General features: G+C 36.3%; 1 protein-coding gene across 5 annotated transcripts in view; it reads left to right on the top strand.

Annotated features, from left to right (window-relative positions):
- The window catches only part of LOC145994928 (uncharacterized), a 251363-nt gene that overhangs the window by 71121 nt on the left and 163491 nt on the right, over nucleotides 1-16751 (top strand). For all 5 annotated transcript variants that reach the window (XM_083131426.1, XM_083131428.1, XM_083131429.1 and 2 more), the window contains exons 5-6: nucleotides 9087-9139; nucleotides 10957-11238. In XM_083131426.1, the coding sequence (XP_082987552.1) occupies nucleotides 9087-9139; nucleotides 10957-11238 (335 nt within the window). The remainder of the gene's footprint in view (nucleotides 1-9086; nucleotides 9140-10956; nucleotides 11239-16751) is intronic.

Here is a 16751-nt window from a genome sequence, read left to right as displayed (position 1 = left end):
ATTCATGAATTATTGCCCTTGGGAATTATTTGTAAATTCTGTGTGAATATACTTCCATGAACATAAAATATTAAAACTAATTCCTTCCATGAACATAAAATATTAAAACTAATTCCTTTCATATACATTTCTCAGTTATTTTGCTTCTTTTCTTACCTAGGAAACAGGGAGTATTGCTAGACAGATCCATGAGTTGCTTCTATTGGGAGGGGGTCAACAAACCAATTCTCATTTTGTTAATGTTGCTAGAAGAGATCTGACTTTGCAGCAAGTATTAGTCATATCAAGGAATGCGATGGTACCAGCTATATTTTAGAACTTTATAATGCAAATGTAATGTTGAAATTCCTTTTGCACTTGCAATAAATAAATCAATATAAATAATGATTTCTTGACCATGACGTAGATTATTTTCCCCCTTCTCCCACCATGTGTTGGAACATTGGTGTTTGTAAGCTCATTTGTCTTAATAAGAGTAGAGCAGTGTTTCTCAGAAAATTAGCAAGGGAGGGAGGTCGTATGGTTTGTTGAGTGGCCATGGTCATCCAGAAGGGGGCCAGGTGAAGACTACATTTACCTGGATATTGATTGCTGGCTGAATTAGCAAGTTTGTAACATGTGATTTATTTTCTGAATTAACATATTTCTTTACTTGTTTAATATATTTAAGTTTATGTGCAGTATGTCCGTAAAGTCATGGTGGGTTTTCAGAGTCCTATAATATCTCAACGAAACATAAACAAAGGATGATTTTATTACACTGCATTGAAGAGTAACTCAAAGGGTTTCGGAAGTGTAGCGAAGCGAAGACTTATGATGCGCCCGCAGGTAATCACGTGACTGTGAAGCAAATCATGCTATTCCATCAGTCAAGATGTGGATGGTGCAGAGGAAAGTTCAATGCATTCTTTGGCTTGCAAAATTTTAATCCGTGACATGTGTTCATCATGAATATCGATTACATGTGTGTAGGGCAACAAGTGGAAGCCACATCGAACTGCACTAAACGTGTAAGGAAACTCTTTGAGTTACTCTTCAATGCAGTGTAATAATCATCCTTTGTTTTTGTTTCGTTTAGATATTATACGACTCTGAAACCCCACCATGGCTTTATGGACATACTGTATATGGCTACTTTACGCATGCCTGCCACTTACGCAAAGTGTCAGCATGACGGATTGGTCACCCCTTCCTTCATTGGTAACATGGTCTGGCAGTATTGTAGTAAACGTTTAGTTGTCTTACATGCCAATGACAGCAAATCTGTGGTGTATTACTGCATACACGTAGGATGCCGAATGCCATTTTTTGAGGGGGCTGATAGCATTGAAAGGAGGCCTTAACAAGCAAAAATCAAGAAAAGTTTGTATTGACATGATCTACACTCTGTAAATGTTTGCTGATGTTGTATGGCAACACTCTTTATATTTACACAGATTCTTTCTTTCTCCACATAATATTTCAACTGTTAAAAAAGAAATAAAACACAATAAAGGTTGAGTTATATTTTTAATTTAGTGAAATATTTTGTACATAATTGTGTGATGTGTTTATTCTAATCTAGGCGTAGGTATTTTTTTGTGAATGTGTCTTTATGCACGTCATCTAATTAATTTATCTTCATAACCATGATTAGATTATAAAGGCAGAAGAGAGATGTGAAGTAAGAAAAATAAAATATTTGACAATGAAACGAATAATTGTATGAAGTCTTCAACAAATTGTCTATAATTTTCAGGGTTAAACTCTTATCTCTTCCAAGAAGGGTAAGTTTATAACAATAAAGCTTGCTTTTTTGGCCACAGATGCTGCTATAGCATGATAAGTTTATTTTTTCACTTATCTATACAAAAGAAGGGGGGGGGGGGCTCGATTTCAAAGTCCTTAATTTTCATGAATCAGCTGTTGATGCAGAAAAAATTAACTTGAATGGAAATTTGAACTTTTCATTTAGTTTTATCACTATTTCAGTTTTCAGCAATGCCATATTTAGTTATTTATGTTTAATATAATTTTGTGTGGTACTGGTGTGTTGAGTATTTTCCTGCATATTGTATTTATTTACATATCACCACCATTGGGACTGCAGTGTGATTGACATGCAACATAGATTCAGCTTTCCCCCCCTACCTTACACATTTGGCACCATTATCACGATATGACATGAAAAACTTTGGAGTTTTACCTTGTTACATTTTTTTGTAGGGTGGGGTTAAGGCACAAAAAAGTGCTTCTCGTTTGAATGGCACTTTTGAAACGTTGCAATATTTGGAGTAGTTGCCATTATTTACTCTGTCAAAGTCATCTAGCATGCTTAGCGATTTTGATAATTTTTATATCTGTACTGTATCTATGCCACTGAAAATTTCATATTGGTCAATTTCTATTTCATATGTATTTTTGTTCTCACTATACTGTATCTGATGGAAAACAAAAGCAGACAAAAATTTAGCTTCACAATGATGTTAAATCAGAAAAACAAACCATGGATATTTTTCTACAGCATTGTCTCCACTAGAGTGCTTTGTTCAACCACAGTCTACAGTTTAACTTTTAGAAGGATTTATGTAATCATGCTGTTCCCATTTTGTTATTAGAGCCCGGAAGTTTGACAAAATGCCCCCCCTTTTTTTTTACAGTAGCACGTACCGATTTCAGGTGATCTTAAAACATGAAAAAACTCCCCCCTGCCCTCCTATGACGGTATCAGGTTGACTACCATCATAATGTGAATAATAAAATTATTTTTATTACTCGAAATTTACGATTGGAGGTAGTATTTGGTGCTTTATATTAGTAGAAAATTAATTTGCATCACTTTGGCTTAGTTATAATAGAAGTACGTATGTAAACTTCAAACATTTAAAATACTTTTATATCTCAGCGATGTAATTTGGTTTGTGATGTATCAAGAATATGCTTACCGAAAATTGCCAATTTATGCATAATCGCACATTTGTTTGGTTTCAACAGCTTTTATTTGCTCTTTCATAAGTATTTGGGCACGAACATGTATTTAAAATGTATTACTAACATGTACAAACCATTTAATATAAGTTTTGGCAGAATTTCGACGATAAAGATACGATTTGATAAAATGAGCGCCTTGAAGAGTAAACCTAAAGCTGTGAAGTAATCCTAAACTTGGAAACATAGCCAACTCATATAAAGGGAAAAATCTAAGTTGCGCGTAAATAACCTTTTTCCCACCAAAATTGTAAAACTTAAAATAACTGAAAAAGGTGAAAATAAAATACGTAAACATGTAATAGAATATTGTAATATCTATTTTATTGTATCTAATTTATTTTACAAGCGTTTTCGTGCATAATACCTGTACAATTCTAAATTTGTCACTTGAAAAGTATTCGCAAGTTTGTATACTGTGCAAAAAGTTGTAACAGTGTGAGTTTTGATACACTGCTTCATCTCAGGGGGTGCTCGTTCGGCGGCGCAGATCGTATGCGCAGTTGTACGTGGATGCATGACGTCATCATCGAAACACTCGGCACGGAAAAGGCTGGTTCCTTATGCAAATATTGAGATATTTGACAACGAATATCTTCTAAAATATAGTAGCAGTGGAAAAGTTACAACTTTTACTGTTAAGATTCATCCTTTCTAACCAATTTATCACAAAGTTGATTCAAATGTGCAAAATGGTTTTCAAGAAATCGTGTTACGAAGGAACCCCTATTTTGTTCTCTCAAGGCTTCCAATGTAAGGGAGTTTTAACTTAAGCGCGTTGGATTTCTTTTTGCTCTATGTTTTGAAATAAGATTATTTTGTTCTTGTCAACTGAAATCATGTCTAAATGCTATGGAAAGCTGTGAAAACTATTATCAGAAAACTAACGGAATGAATCTAAAATATCACAGCTTGACTGATATAAAAAATGCGGTATTGCCCATTTTTGTGAAAAAGGCATTATGCGAGATTTAAAAGCAGAACTTTTTAATATTGTATATAAATGTAATTAATGGTGTAATAAACGTGACTGCTTCCCAGGCACGTTTCCAAGGGGGGGGGGGGCTTAGGGGGTTTGCGGTGTTTACTAGATAAAATGAGATTATTTTTGTTTCTTGTGGTGTCAAATAAAATAATTTAAGGAGAGGAATAATTATCGAGACAAGACGGAGAATGTTCTATAACCCTGTTATTGTTAATAGTGCGTATCGAAGGTGGGCATCAGGTGTCTAGAACCCCCTCCTCCACCAGGAAATTTTTCAGTTTTCACTAGATAAAATTAGGTTGTTGTCTTCTTGAATAATGTGACGATAATTTTAGGAGAGAAATACTTATCAAGGCTAGACGGAGAATGTTCTATAACCCTGCTGTTGATAATATTGCACGTAAACTTTTCTTACGCTTTCGGTGTTGTCGTAGCGAACTTGAACTCTATGTAGAGACTTGTCAGCATTTGCAAGCTGCACAACAAAGGTAGCGCCGCAGGTAGGGCGATTCGGATTCATTGTAATTTTTTAATCTCTGGAAAGCGAGAGAGGGAATGTTCTTGAAAGAGAGAAGGAGTCGAACTACTGGCAATATTTACGAATCGTTTTATCTGCGAAACGTTCTAGAATATAATGAGGTTATTAATACGCGGCTTCAATTTCCAGGTTGATCTGTACAACAGAATAGGTTGAGACTTCAGAGGTAAGTGTGACAATTCATACAGTCGATTAGTGATCAGTCAGTGTCCATTGGTTGCTTTATAAGTTCTAGTGATTCGAAAATGAAATGGACTAAATACCGTAAAGTAACGAAGTCTACCGCTAGTTCCAGTTCGGTCCCAAAGCTAAAGACATTGACGACAGCGGAACTTCGAGTAGTGCTACGAGTAGTTCGGGTCGAAAGACGAAGATATCGAAGGTCACTCTCTCTAAAGTGAATATTTCGGCAGTATCGGGCTGGGCATTGGAGCGATTTATTAAAAAAGATATAAGCTGCACAGATCAACTGAAAATGAAAGTTTTGAGTGATGCTTTGGTTGTGCCAGGACCAAATTTTGTGTATGCAGTCCGAGAATTTCATGGCATAAAAAAATACTCTTGTTTAAGGCTACTGGGTTCGACACACACTCAACAGACAATTTTGAACACTTGCGAGTGCTTAGGCATGAATATGAACAATTTGGTGGGTTTCGGCTTTTATAAGAGCTGCAAACATGGGAGGACAAGACACATTAGTGGGGTTCAGGCTCGTACGAGAGAGAAATATTCGTGAACTGTCTGCGTCCAGTTCCCAACACACAGTTTGAATCTCGCGTTGTCGAGTGGATTGTGCATTCCGTGCATGAGTAACACCTTCGTAAAAACACTTCTTGTACATAGATTTTTTGATGCCTGATGAGAAGAAATGGACAAACACACATACTGAGATGGTTCCGGCACACAATGTTAATGCATGGAAACAGATGAGTTGAGTGGTAGAAAATGTCCCGATTTCACGTTCTGATTAAAATGACAGCCTTAAACAGTGGCGACGATTTAGGAGATAGTTGCTCCCCATTCTTTTGCCTCCACACTATCATACTATGGCCTCTTAATGCTTGTCCCCCCCACATTTTGTAACACAATTGCCACCACTGGCCTTAAACATATAATTGTGATACCCCTTTAAAAAATGGTGTTCAGCCGCCGCCCCGAAAGGAATTCCTGGATACGTGCCTGCTGCTTCCCGTAAAATATCACTGCACTCTCCACGTTTCTCTTCTGTCTTTTCTTTGGCGTCGTCAATAGCTTCAACACGTTGTTTATATATATATATATATATATATATATATATATATATATATATATATATACTTGTCACATATTTGTTTTAATTAGTACTCTGCTCGTTCCTCCACCTGAACGTAGCAGCTAGGGCTCAAAGGGCAGTGCAGTTACACCGGAAGAAGGCTCAGAAATTGCAGGCTTCAGAAGTTAACTCATCCAAATTAAATGTGCTCTCTCTAACTTTAAATCATAGTTCACAAATAATTTGATTAAAAGTTTTAAAAGTATCTGTTTTATTTAATAGTGTATTAATTGGTGCATTCTTCTCCAGCATAGCTATAGGCAGTGACCACACTACAGGGGATGGGGCAGGAACGCCACCTATTCTCGTTCGACAATTTCTCTCTCTCTCTCTCTCTCTCTCTCTCTCTCTCTCTCTCTCTCTCTCTCTCTCTCTCTCTCTCTCTCTCTCTCTCTCTCTCTCTCTCTCTCTCTCTCTCACACACACACACACACACACACACACACACACACACACACACACACACACACACACACACACACACACACACACACACACACACACACACACACACACACACACACACACACACACACACACACACACACACACACACACACACACACACACACACACACACACACACACACACACACACACACACACACACACACACACACACACACACACACACACACACACACACACACACACACACACACACACACACACACACACACACACACACACACACACACACACACACACACACACACACACACACACACACACACACACACACACACACACACACACACACACACACACACACACACACACACACACACACACACACACACACACACACACACACACACACACACACACACACACACACACACACACACACACACACACACACACACACACACACACACACACACACACACAGAGAGAGAGAGAGAGAGAGAGAGAGAGAGAGAGAGAGAGAGAGAGATATATCTGCCCCCAGTAAAACGAGAAAAATAAATAAATGAATGAATGCTCTTTTAGCCAAAATATGCATTTTTGTGTCTTATGTAACGGAATAATAAACATGATTGCCCCGGGAAAATATGATTTACCCCTCCATCTTTACTATTGCGCCGTCACTAGCTAAAACATGTTTTGATTTCTATTGTTGCCACATATTTATTTTAATTTTAGTATTGTGAATCATATTCTACTGTGTTACCTCACGTAGCCACCGGCCCCCCACACACACGTACATTATCAGTTGTAAGTTTTAGACTAAGCTTGTCAAATGTCCACTTATATCTTTGTATTCTTGAGCCATTTAAAAAAAAATATTGCCCCTTCTTCTGGACTATTTCATAGCAATGTTTTCCCACTGGAAGCCCCTTTGCAGATCGAGATCCGGGGCTATAGCCTTCCCAAGCCACCGTCCCCTCCAAATACTCTCTTGGCCTCATGAAAGAAAAATATATATGTAATATATTTAATATATACGAAATATTAATTTGATTTGGAAGTTTCTTTTTTCGAACAGGAATAAGTTTTAAATTTTAATAGCTTATAAATTTACACTAGCAATTTTGAGTAAAGGTTTTGCGTAACCCTAAAAGTACATTTAGAGACTGCAAGGTCAACTCTCGATATTTCAGATATATTAATAATTTTCATCACAACGTCTTGTAATAATTATTTGTTACTTCAATAACCTCCTCGCAAATGTTTCTCGCATATTAAAACATAGATGCCAATTTCTGTTTATTTCCTTGTAATGCTGACCTCCGTGGCGAAGTGGTTAGCACAACGCTTTACGATGCCAAGAGCCCCCAGGTTCGAATCCCCGCCCGGGCATGGATCTACTTTCCTTTGTTCAGTTTCATCATATCATCACGCATCCTCATCTTTGCGATTAGCCATATGTGACAGATAAGCGAAGTAAAATAAACTAAGTCTATTAATCAATTATTTTTTTACACTCTTTAATTCTTCTTTAGCATGCCACGTTTTTGTTAAAATTATATTACGATTTGTAAAATGACGAAATTCTAAAGGAGAACACGCAACTTTATTTGTAGCGCATCGGTCAGAAAGTTTCAGAAATATGGATTTTCAAAATACATTTTTCCACATGTACTTTGCCCCCTTTTAAAAGTAGCGCGTTTTCAATTATGTTACTAATCATTAAAAGGATGTCTCAATACCATCTTGGAGGATGACAATTAATATTTTCCCCCTCCTAAAAGTAATAATATTTTCCCCCTCCTAAAAGTAATAATATACTTTCGCTCTCTGAATCTCCCATATAAATGCTAGGGGCCGTCTGCTTCAGCCGAGCTCAATGCTTCTCCGGTGACGTCACGTGTTCGTGCAAGATCGGCAATCTTCGGATGGCTTTACCTAATCTCGATATTCCTTGGCTTCATCTTAAAGATCGCCTTCGACCAGAATGGAGTCGAAAAATTTGACAAGGACATAAATTGGATCTATTATTCTTAAAAGAACAAGATTCGTCCGATAAATGTGATTATTTTGTCACATAAAGAGCAGTAGCGGTTTTGATCTTCGGAAACTCCGTGAAGAACTTTAAAAAAGTGAAAGAATATGAAAATAGTGAACGGTTACAAAGTCGTAATAATGGCAGCCATTTTCTCTCGCAACTGAACCAGTAGATAAGTATTTATTACATGCATGTAGCTACATATGAAAGGCCTAGAATATTAACTTATAAAAGTGTTTAATCTGAATTTGGAGAGTTTCTTAAACTCATATAAGCGTTTATAAATATAATTCGTCTTGAATTGTGCTTCGTTATTTCCAAGCGTTACGTGAAAATTATCTCGCAAAAATCTTCGCAAGATCGCAAGTAATTACAAATGATAATAACTTGACTTGACATCTTAACAAACGTGAAGAAAAACCTGAAATGTGTAGAAATGAAATGTTTTGCAAGTTAATGCTTAGTTCTCTCTGAATGTTCACTGAATGATGTGTAAGAGTATGTGCTTCGACTTTGTTAATATTTTTCTCAAAATACATAAGTCTTTTATACTTGATATGTGATAATTTTCCTTAATTCCTTCGAAAGTTAATACTGATATTAGTGTTGCAAGTTCATTTATGTGAAAATTTGAGTTGAATTTTAGGTAGCTGATAATGTAAAATATAAAACAATTTTCTTTAATTTAATTTCTTTTTATATAATTTTGATCTCGACCGTGTACTTAGCCGAGGAAAGAAGGTCGTGATACTCCAAACTGTCTGCCTTTTATTTTTGATAACGTGTTTAGCATCATCTGAATCTTTTTATAATGCTTCCTATTTTTCCATTTCAGAACAGTCACCTCCGCCACCAAAAAGACAGCTACAGAAAAAATCAAGCATGGCTGTAAGTATCATTTTCTGAATTGTATTTGCTAGTAGTTTTAGTATTTCTTATTGAGGGATTAGTTTCTGACCAAGGCCATAATATTGCCATAAGAAAAGAAAATAAATAAAAAGTGTAAAAGACCTCATGGAAACAAGAAACATGAATTTCCGTTTTTACATGAAGAGAACAAAATTGAATTTTTTTAATTTCTTGTCACTATTTTCTTTACTATTTATCTTAAGACGTTCACTTTATTTCCTCATGTGAACTGTACTCTGAAATAGTAAATGGAGTCCTGCACGTACAGTGGAACCTTGATTTTTTGCTTTTCATAGGACCGAGATGTGAAACTTATCATTTATTGGGACATAGAGGGTTGAATGTATGATTCAGGAATGTAAAATCGAGGTTCCACTGTATCATATTTTGAGCTCAAAAACAGTGTAGAAAATGGCTTTTCGATGTTAAATGGTGAATAAAAATCTTAAATTTGATTATAAATAGGTTATTTACTGAAAGAGATTTCCTTAAATTGCAGGAATTATGCACAAGTACTATGTGAATATTCCGTCATCCATGTTACATTACGATGAGTGTGTTTTAACAAATGTTTTTAACTTTTAGAGAAGAACTGCCATTCCCACTCCTTCAAGGAAGTTTTTTTTTTTTTATGTGTCCGTACCTTTTTACTGTATTGTGTATGTCCTGCGTAGGTCACTTTGCAATGGTGTTGGAAATAAGTTTTCAGGTATATCAACAAATGTTGTGTTTTGCCTCCTTGCTTGATGCTTCTATGACGTGAGCTTTAGTAAGCAAAATGTCAACATATTAGTTAGCCCTAACAAACCTGTGTTACGTACATTCAAAGTTCTACATGTGTTCAAAATGTGTGTGCTTTCTTTTCCTCTAGTTTGTATGAGTGATGCAAAATAATAAGAATGCAACAAATTGTATTAAACCTATATGTACCGTATTTATGTGTGAATAATGTTCACGTGTGTATAATGTGCATCCTGGTTTTTGATGGGGAAAAACAACAAACAATTATGTATTGTATATAATGCGCAGTACAATCCAGGTTCAATAAATGGCTCTCTTAGGTGTAGGTCGTAAAGCTGTTGTTATGCTGATCAAGAGAGAATGATGTCATGCATATGGAATTGGTCACCTGTTGCTATGTGGACCAAGAGGAGAAGATCATCTTGTGTATACAATAACTCACAAGTGCACACCACCTCCTACTCTCTCTCCACTCTGTTTAGCAGCCCAAACTTTAACTTCTGTAACCACCTTGTTTATTCTGTAGTAGAAGAAAGTGAAATCAAAAGAAGTTATTCCCTATTGCTTCTCGCACGACAAGGACCGCTGATATACATCCTGTATAATGGGAGCTGAATGTTTGAATTCTGCTAGAACAGTGCGGCGCCGCTTTCATCGTAAAACATTCCATTACAAAGTGAACAATCATGTAAAATGCCCATTTCACTTTGTTTTTTTTATAATTACTAAAAAAATCCAAACTCATAATTTGCATTTGTGTTTGTTGATATGCAGTGACATAGTGAAACATACATAGTTTTAGTAGCTGTTTGAATTATTCCATGCATAATGTACACCACAGTTTTTGCGGTCAAGAATTTTGGAAAAAAGTGCACATTATACATGAGTAAATACGGTACTTCAGAATGCACATTTACATCAAGAGTAAATGGTCTGGTATGCATAGTGTGAATTTAATTTTGTTTATCACTTGCATTTCCATATGCATAGTTTGTATAATGTATTACACTAATCTCGCATTAGCCTACACATTGTTATGTTATTTTTCATTGTAGAATTTAGAAGATGTACCAGGACTTGTCTCAGAAAGTGATTCTGATTCAGAAATTGATTCAAAATCACGAAGCAAATCTGCAACCCGAGTAGAAAACAATAAACAAAATCAAATAGATAAATCTCGCAGTGTTTCAGTAACCCGTGAAGAAGTCCACATTCAGAACCAGACAGTTTCAAGGAAGAAAAAGAAATCAAGGCCGATTGAGTCAGAAGACATACAAAATGATATGTTTTTAAAAACAGTTGAGACAGAGTTAATGCTTATGAAAGTGAAAAGAGAGGTAAGCTTTTAGGATAAAATGCACAAGCGATATCTAAGCATATTCATCATCATCCTTCGCCATTTCCTGCCTCTAGCTGGGTCAGCGTAGAAGTCAGGCCTCTCCATTTGTTCCTGGTCTTCCACCACTCCTCTCTTTCCAGGGTGTTCCAATCTTGTCCTCTTCTAACTCTCTCCACTATCTGCTCTTTCCACCGACATCTTGTTCTCCTCCCCCTTGGCCTTATTCCCACTCCTTGTACATTATAAGCTTTTACTGGTAGTCTTTCTGCAGCCATCCTCTTCATGTGTCCAAACCATCTCATCTGTGCCTGATCTATTCTGTCCTGAAGCTTCACCACCCCCACTGTCTGTCAGATCTCCTTATTCCTTATTATATCCCTTCTAGTCTTCCAACTATACCCCTTAAAAATTTCATCTCCACTGCCTGCATCTTTGTTTTGTCTTTCTCTGTCATTGTCCAAGTCTGTTCAGTATGTAATTATTGGCACATAGTATGTGTTATATATTATATGTTAACATAAGTGTGATTTTTTTTGGCATGTTTCAGGAATTACAGTACCAAAAATCTTGTTGCCCTCCTTCATAAAAAGAATCGGTTCACTTATTTTTTCAAATATCCAACTAAAGGGTTTCGTCAGCAAAATCCTTCAATCACAAGGTCACATTCAATCATTAAGGAGTTAAATTCCAGTATATCACAGCAGTCTTGATAGTTGGAGGTGTACAGGACCAAGACTACCTTGAATTACAAAAAAAAATGGACTATTTGGAAGAACCTAGGGAACATTGAAGCAGATGATAGGAAAGCAACATAACAAAAAAAAAAACTTTAGTATGTAGAAAATGGGATACACAGTATTGTTATGAATAGGGCTAGGATTTTTATGACCTTAAAATTGGCAAGGAAATGACCTTTGAAAAATGCATTTATGACCTAATACATGCAAGAAAATGCCCTATAAACTTAGGAAAATGAGCTAAAAATTCTTAAAGATTTGTAAAACAAATTTATAAACTACCAAGAGAAATTCAAATTACAAATGAACGTTGTATTTTCTATCCCATGTTTATTGCGTATGGTAGTACAAGTAAGTAAGTTCACTTTTTGTCATCTTTTACACTTTAAGTACTGAGTTGCAGTACACAACGTAAATCATATACAAATTTTCAAAAGTGAATGATTGTCGGACAAGAGAGCCTTGTATATGGAAAAATTTCTCTCGACTTCCACCGACACAAGAGGAGCATACTTGAAATGAACAATATCACTTGCTGTTAAGTCACTTTCAATTCCATGGAGTGCAAATTATTTCCCTGACAAAATGTCCGATACAGAGCACAAAACTTTCTACTCCTTGTTTTTTTTTTTTTTTAAATAATCCGTCTGGCGACAATATATTTACATATAGAGGGAGAAATCACATTGTTTGAGCTGAATTGTTACACAACAGCTTGTATCAACAATACTGCACAGAATTTCTTTGTTTCTTCAAACACAGTCGTTGAGAACTGCGCTGAAGGCAACGAGAGTCAGGAACCTCTCTCCTTCAAAGGGTTACATTTGCATGTAAAATGCCCCTTCTTTCATCAAAATGTAGAAACATGCCTAATAAGACTTTCAAAAGGCCGAAAAATGACTTACAGTTAAAAAAATGACCTTTCCTCCAAAGGGGGTCAAAGAATGCAAAAAAATGCACTAAGAAAGGCATCCCAATTTATTCACTTACGTATAAAACACGTTCCTATCTACTTATGCAATGTTTCTACCTTACCAAAAAAAGATGCATTTGCATCAAAATCCTAGCCCTAGTTATTAATATTTTACTTATATTGCTCAGTGCAGTAGTATCAGTGATGTTGGGAAAAAATAGTTAAACAGTATTTAATTTGTACTTTAGAGAACTGGTCTGGTCAGGTTGTACTTTAAAGAAATTGTCAAGTGTCTTCCATTTCAGGATGTTCCCTTCCATCGTTTCCGACCAACAATGTTATCAGGGTTGCTACGCTACTGGAAAACCGCGAAATGTCAGGGAATTTGGTTGGTCAGGGAATAGTCAGGGAACCAGTTACAAAATGAACGAACGGTTCATTTCCACTTCCGAATTCGGTTCTTGCGATTCCAATTCCCCCAAGAGAGTCAGTTCAGAAATTTGTTCCTCTCGTCATTATTCCTTCTAGTCTGTTACGTACAAAATTATGGTTCCTTCGCATTTCGATTCTATATTTATTCACTCTCGGATCTAGGTTTTTGGATTCGTTACGGCCGTCCGTTCATTTTGTGACTCGTTCTTGTGAACCTGTTCAAGACCGGAATTTGGAGAGGCGTGAGATTTTTCCTTAGGGAACAAGCTACTCAAGACGAAACCTACGCACCAGCCATCCTCAGTATTTCTTTCGGAGAAAATGTTGCTTATCTTTTGTGTGTGGTGAGGAAATTTTCTTTCTTCAAGAACACACCTGTTCTCTTTTGATACGTGAAGCGGAGCAGGTTGGTTTTCAGACAGTTCAGTGGTTTTGGATCTGAAATAACTGTATACTCCTTGAACCAAAGACAGTGTAATACTTTCTGCCTTGAAGAGCAGAATTTCACGTAACTGGCTGTGGTTGACGTTACACTGGATGGGTGCGGACGCGGAGTAAAAACAAAGGGACTCGCTACTTAGTTCGCCCCGTGAACCTGTTCTGTGAATTTGAGTCCTTCATTTGCGACCCGTTCAGAAGCAACTAGTTCATTTGCTCATTGTCTTAGTTTTACATTGCAGAGATGTGTTACACCCAAGAAATTAGTGATTTTATGCAGTATCAGTGACGTCATTATTCTAATATGCACGTGTTTTGTGCATGTAGAACGAATTTATTTTTTAAAAACTGGTGCGAAATTGAATAATTAAACTACGCTGGTCACAAATTGTTGTTAGGTTAGGAATGTTGGTTTGATGCCGATAGTAATTTTACGTATTTTTTGTGTGTAGAATAAAATTATGCTGAAAAGTGGTGAAAATGGGCCCAAGTTCCGTTTGTTTTATTACGATTTCATCATGCTACAAATGAAACTTTTACATGGTTCGATTTCGATTTATGTCTGTTAACGCATACTGTAGAGTTTTAGCGATTACTTAATATTCTGTCAATATATGCTTTTGTGGTTAGGTTAGGAAGGTCAGGTTTGGTTGTCTTAGAATTAAAATAAAGACCCTGAATGCACTCTACTAAGGTTCCGATTTATTCCTACATTCATTCCCACTAGTTTACGATACTTACTGTCGCTTGTCAACCGGAGAATACCTTGTCCGTGGGAAGCGTGTATGCTTGCGTAAGGTCATTTTGAAGTTTTTTTTTTTTTTCAACATAAATAACTTTTTTCAAATCCAAACAGTGCTCATTATTTTAAGGAAGGTTCAAATTTCATGTCACAATGATTGCCAAAATTCTATGATAAATAGTCTTCATGCTAGGAAAATTTAAAAAAATCATAAAACATTCGGAAGTTACCTTTTTAATAGACAGATTTCCATGTTTTCCATAATATAAAATTGGTTCCAACATGTGGAAAAGTCAAATAATGGAGATATTTGATTCCAAAGTATGGCCCGTGTATATATATATATATTTTTAGGTGTATGGTTGGTCACCGGCCCCATTGACATTCTGAATTTCCGAAATATGTACTATTTTCAATAAATTAAAAAATATAATCATTAAACGTATTGCATATTTTCTAAAGGTACATGACCTAATTTTCTGTTGTTTCTCATTTGTATTGATATAATGAGGTTGTATACAGGTTACATTATAAAGCTTTGATATATGCCACATTTGTTATTGATTTTTTTACACCAACTTAATTGTAATGACTTAGTGAAAATTGGGAAGTACGATAGTTATTTATTTTTTTATTGAATAGCATTGTAATAATAATCACTTGGTAAATTTTCAGCTAATCACTGTGTATATTCATATTCATAATAATTAACATGCCTGCATATTTAATTGAAAAACATGAGGTTCCAAAGCAAAAATCATGACGACAAACATGTCTGGAAAAATTTCATTTCTGGTCTGGAAAACCTGGAAAAGTCAGGGAATTTCATAATCAAAAAATCGGGCCTCCCCGATGGCGCAGTGGTAGCGTCATTGCCTTGTAATCGAGGGGTTCCGGGTTCGATACCCGGTGGAGGCTCAAGTGGTTCGGATCCCACTTTAAACTGTAGGTCCAGTCCCGATTAGCCTTACTGTGCATAAAGTGGACTTAAAACACCAACTCAAATCAAATCATAATCAAAAAATCGTAGCTACTGTGGTTATGCCATTACCTGCGTAACAGATTGTAGGTGGTGTCTCTGGCTCTGCCTCCAATGCAACAAAAATTTTAAAAAAATGTTTTAGATGAGGCATATCTTACACCAGATACCATCATTTCATTAAGTAATGAAGTCCAGTTTTGGCATGTACTTACTGTTTTCCTCAAGCTTTCACCACATCATGTGACTTCATCAGGAGATGAGACAAGAATAGTCAAAAGCTGTGACAGTCAGTTAGTTGCCAGCCAGGTAGCAAGGAGTGACAGGGCACTGCATTGTCTTTTTCCATTTTAACCTTTTTAACCGAACTCGACTCCCCATGTTTTAAACCTCGACTATTCTTGTCTTATCTCCTGATGAAGCCACATGATGCCTTCATCAGGAGATAAGAGGAAAGGAGTAAGTACATGCCAAAACTGGACTTCATTACTTTTTTTTTGCCTCAGATAACAAGGAATATCTGAAGATCAAGACTGCTGTATTTAATTTTTCCTGGCAACAGGCCTCTTTTTAATTTTTGCTTCATGTGTGAGGTTAATGCAGAGGAATGGGTTACACAGTAGTGGAGCATGTGTGCATTGCAAAAATAGAGCATTGAGTTCAACTCTCTCTGGACTGCGGTGGTGTATATTTTCACTGTCTTCTGTAATATGTACATGCTTGTCATGAATGAAGCTGTGTATTCATATATGTATGTCCTAAATAAAATGCACGGCCTTTGAGATATTTGCATTTGCCAGGGTCTTGTAGCAAAAGAATCACCTTATACTCAATCAGGAGTAGGTCATCAGCTGTGAGGCTTGCTTCCTTGAATTCCCACATATCCAGTTTATTATTGAATATGCTGGCAGGAAGTTGGCGAAATATCAGAAAAAAAGAAACTGGCTGGGCTTTGATCTGTATTAGGGATGTGACGAATCTGAAAATTTACCGATGGCCTCACCGATAATTTTTGGAACCAATACCGATGCTGATATTTATCCAATTCCGATACATAAGATTATTAAACAGAAATGGGATGTTATTTTCAGCATGACAAAAATAAATTTGCTATGTACATATGTATTGCATATTGTATGTATATACATATATATCTCAAGAGATGCGAATGTACATTTGCATTTACAAAAGGTGGTTATGTGAACCTTTAAGAAGAACATGGATTCTCAAGAGATTTTACATTAGTACACAAGCAGTTCTTCGAAATGCA

This window comes from Lepisma saccharinum, chromosome 11 (genome assembly GCF_977018435.1).
Source record: "Lepisma saccharinum chromosome 11, izLepSacc3.1, whole genome shotgun sequence".
Lineage (NCBI taxonomy): Eukaryota > Metazoa > Arthropoda > Insecta > Zygentoma > Lepismatidae > Lepisma > Lepisma saccharinum.
The sequence above is the reverse complement of the archived record's forward strand: the minus strand, read 5'-3'. Positions and strand labels throughout refer to the sequence as shown.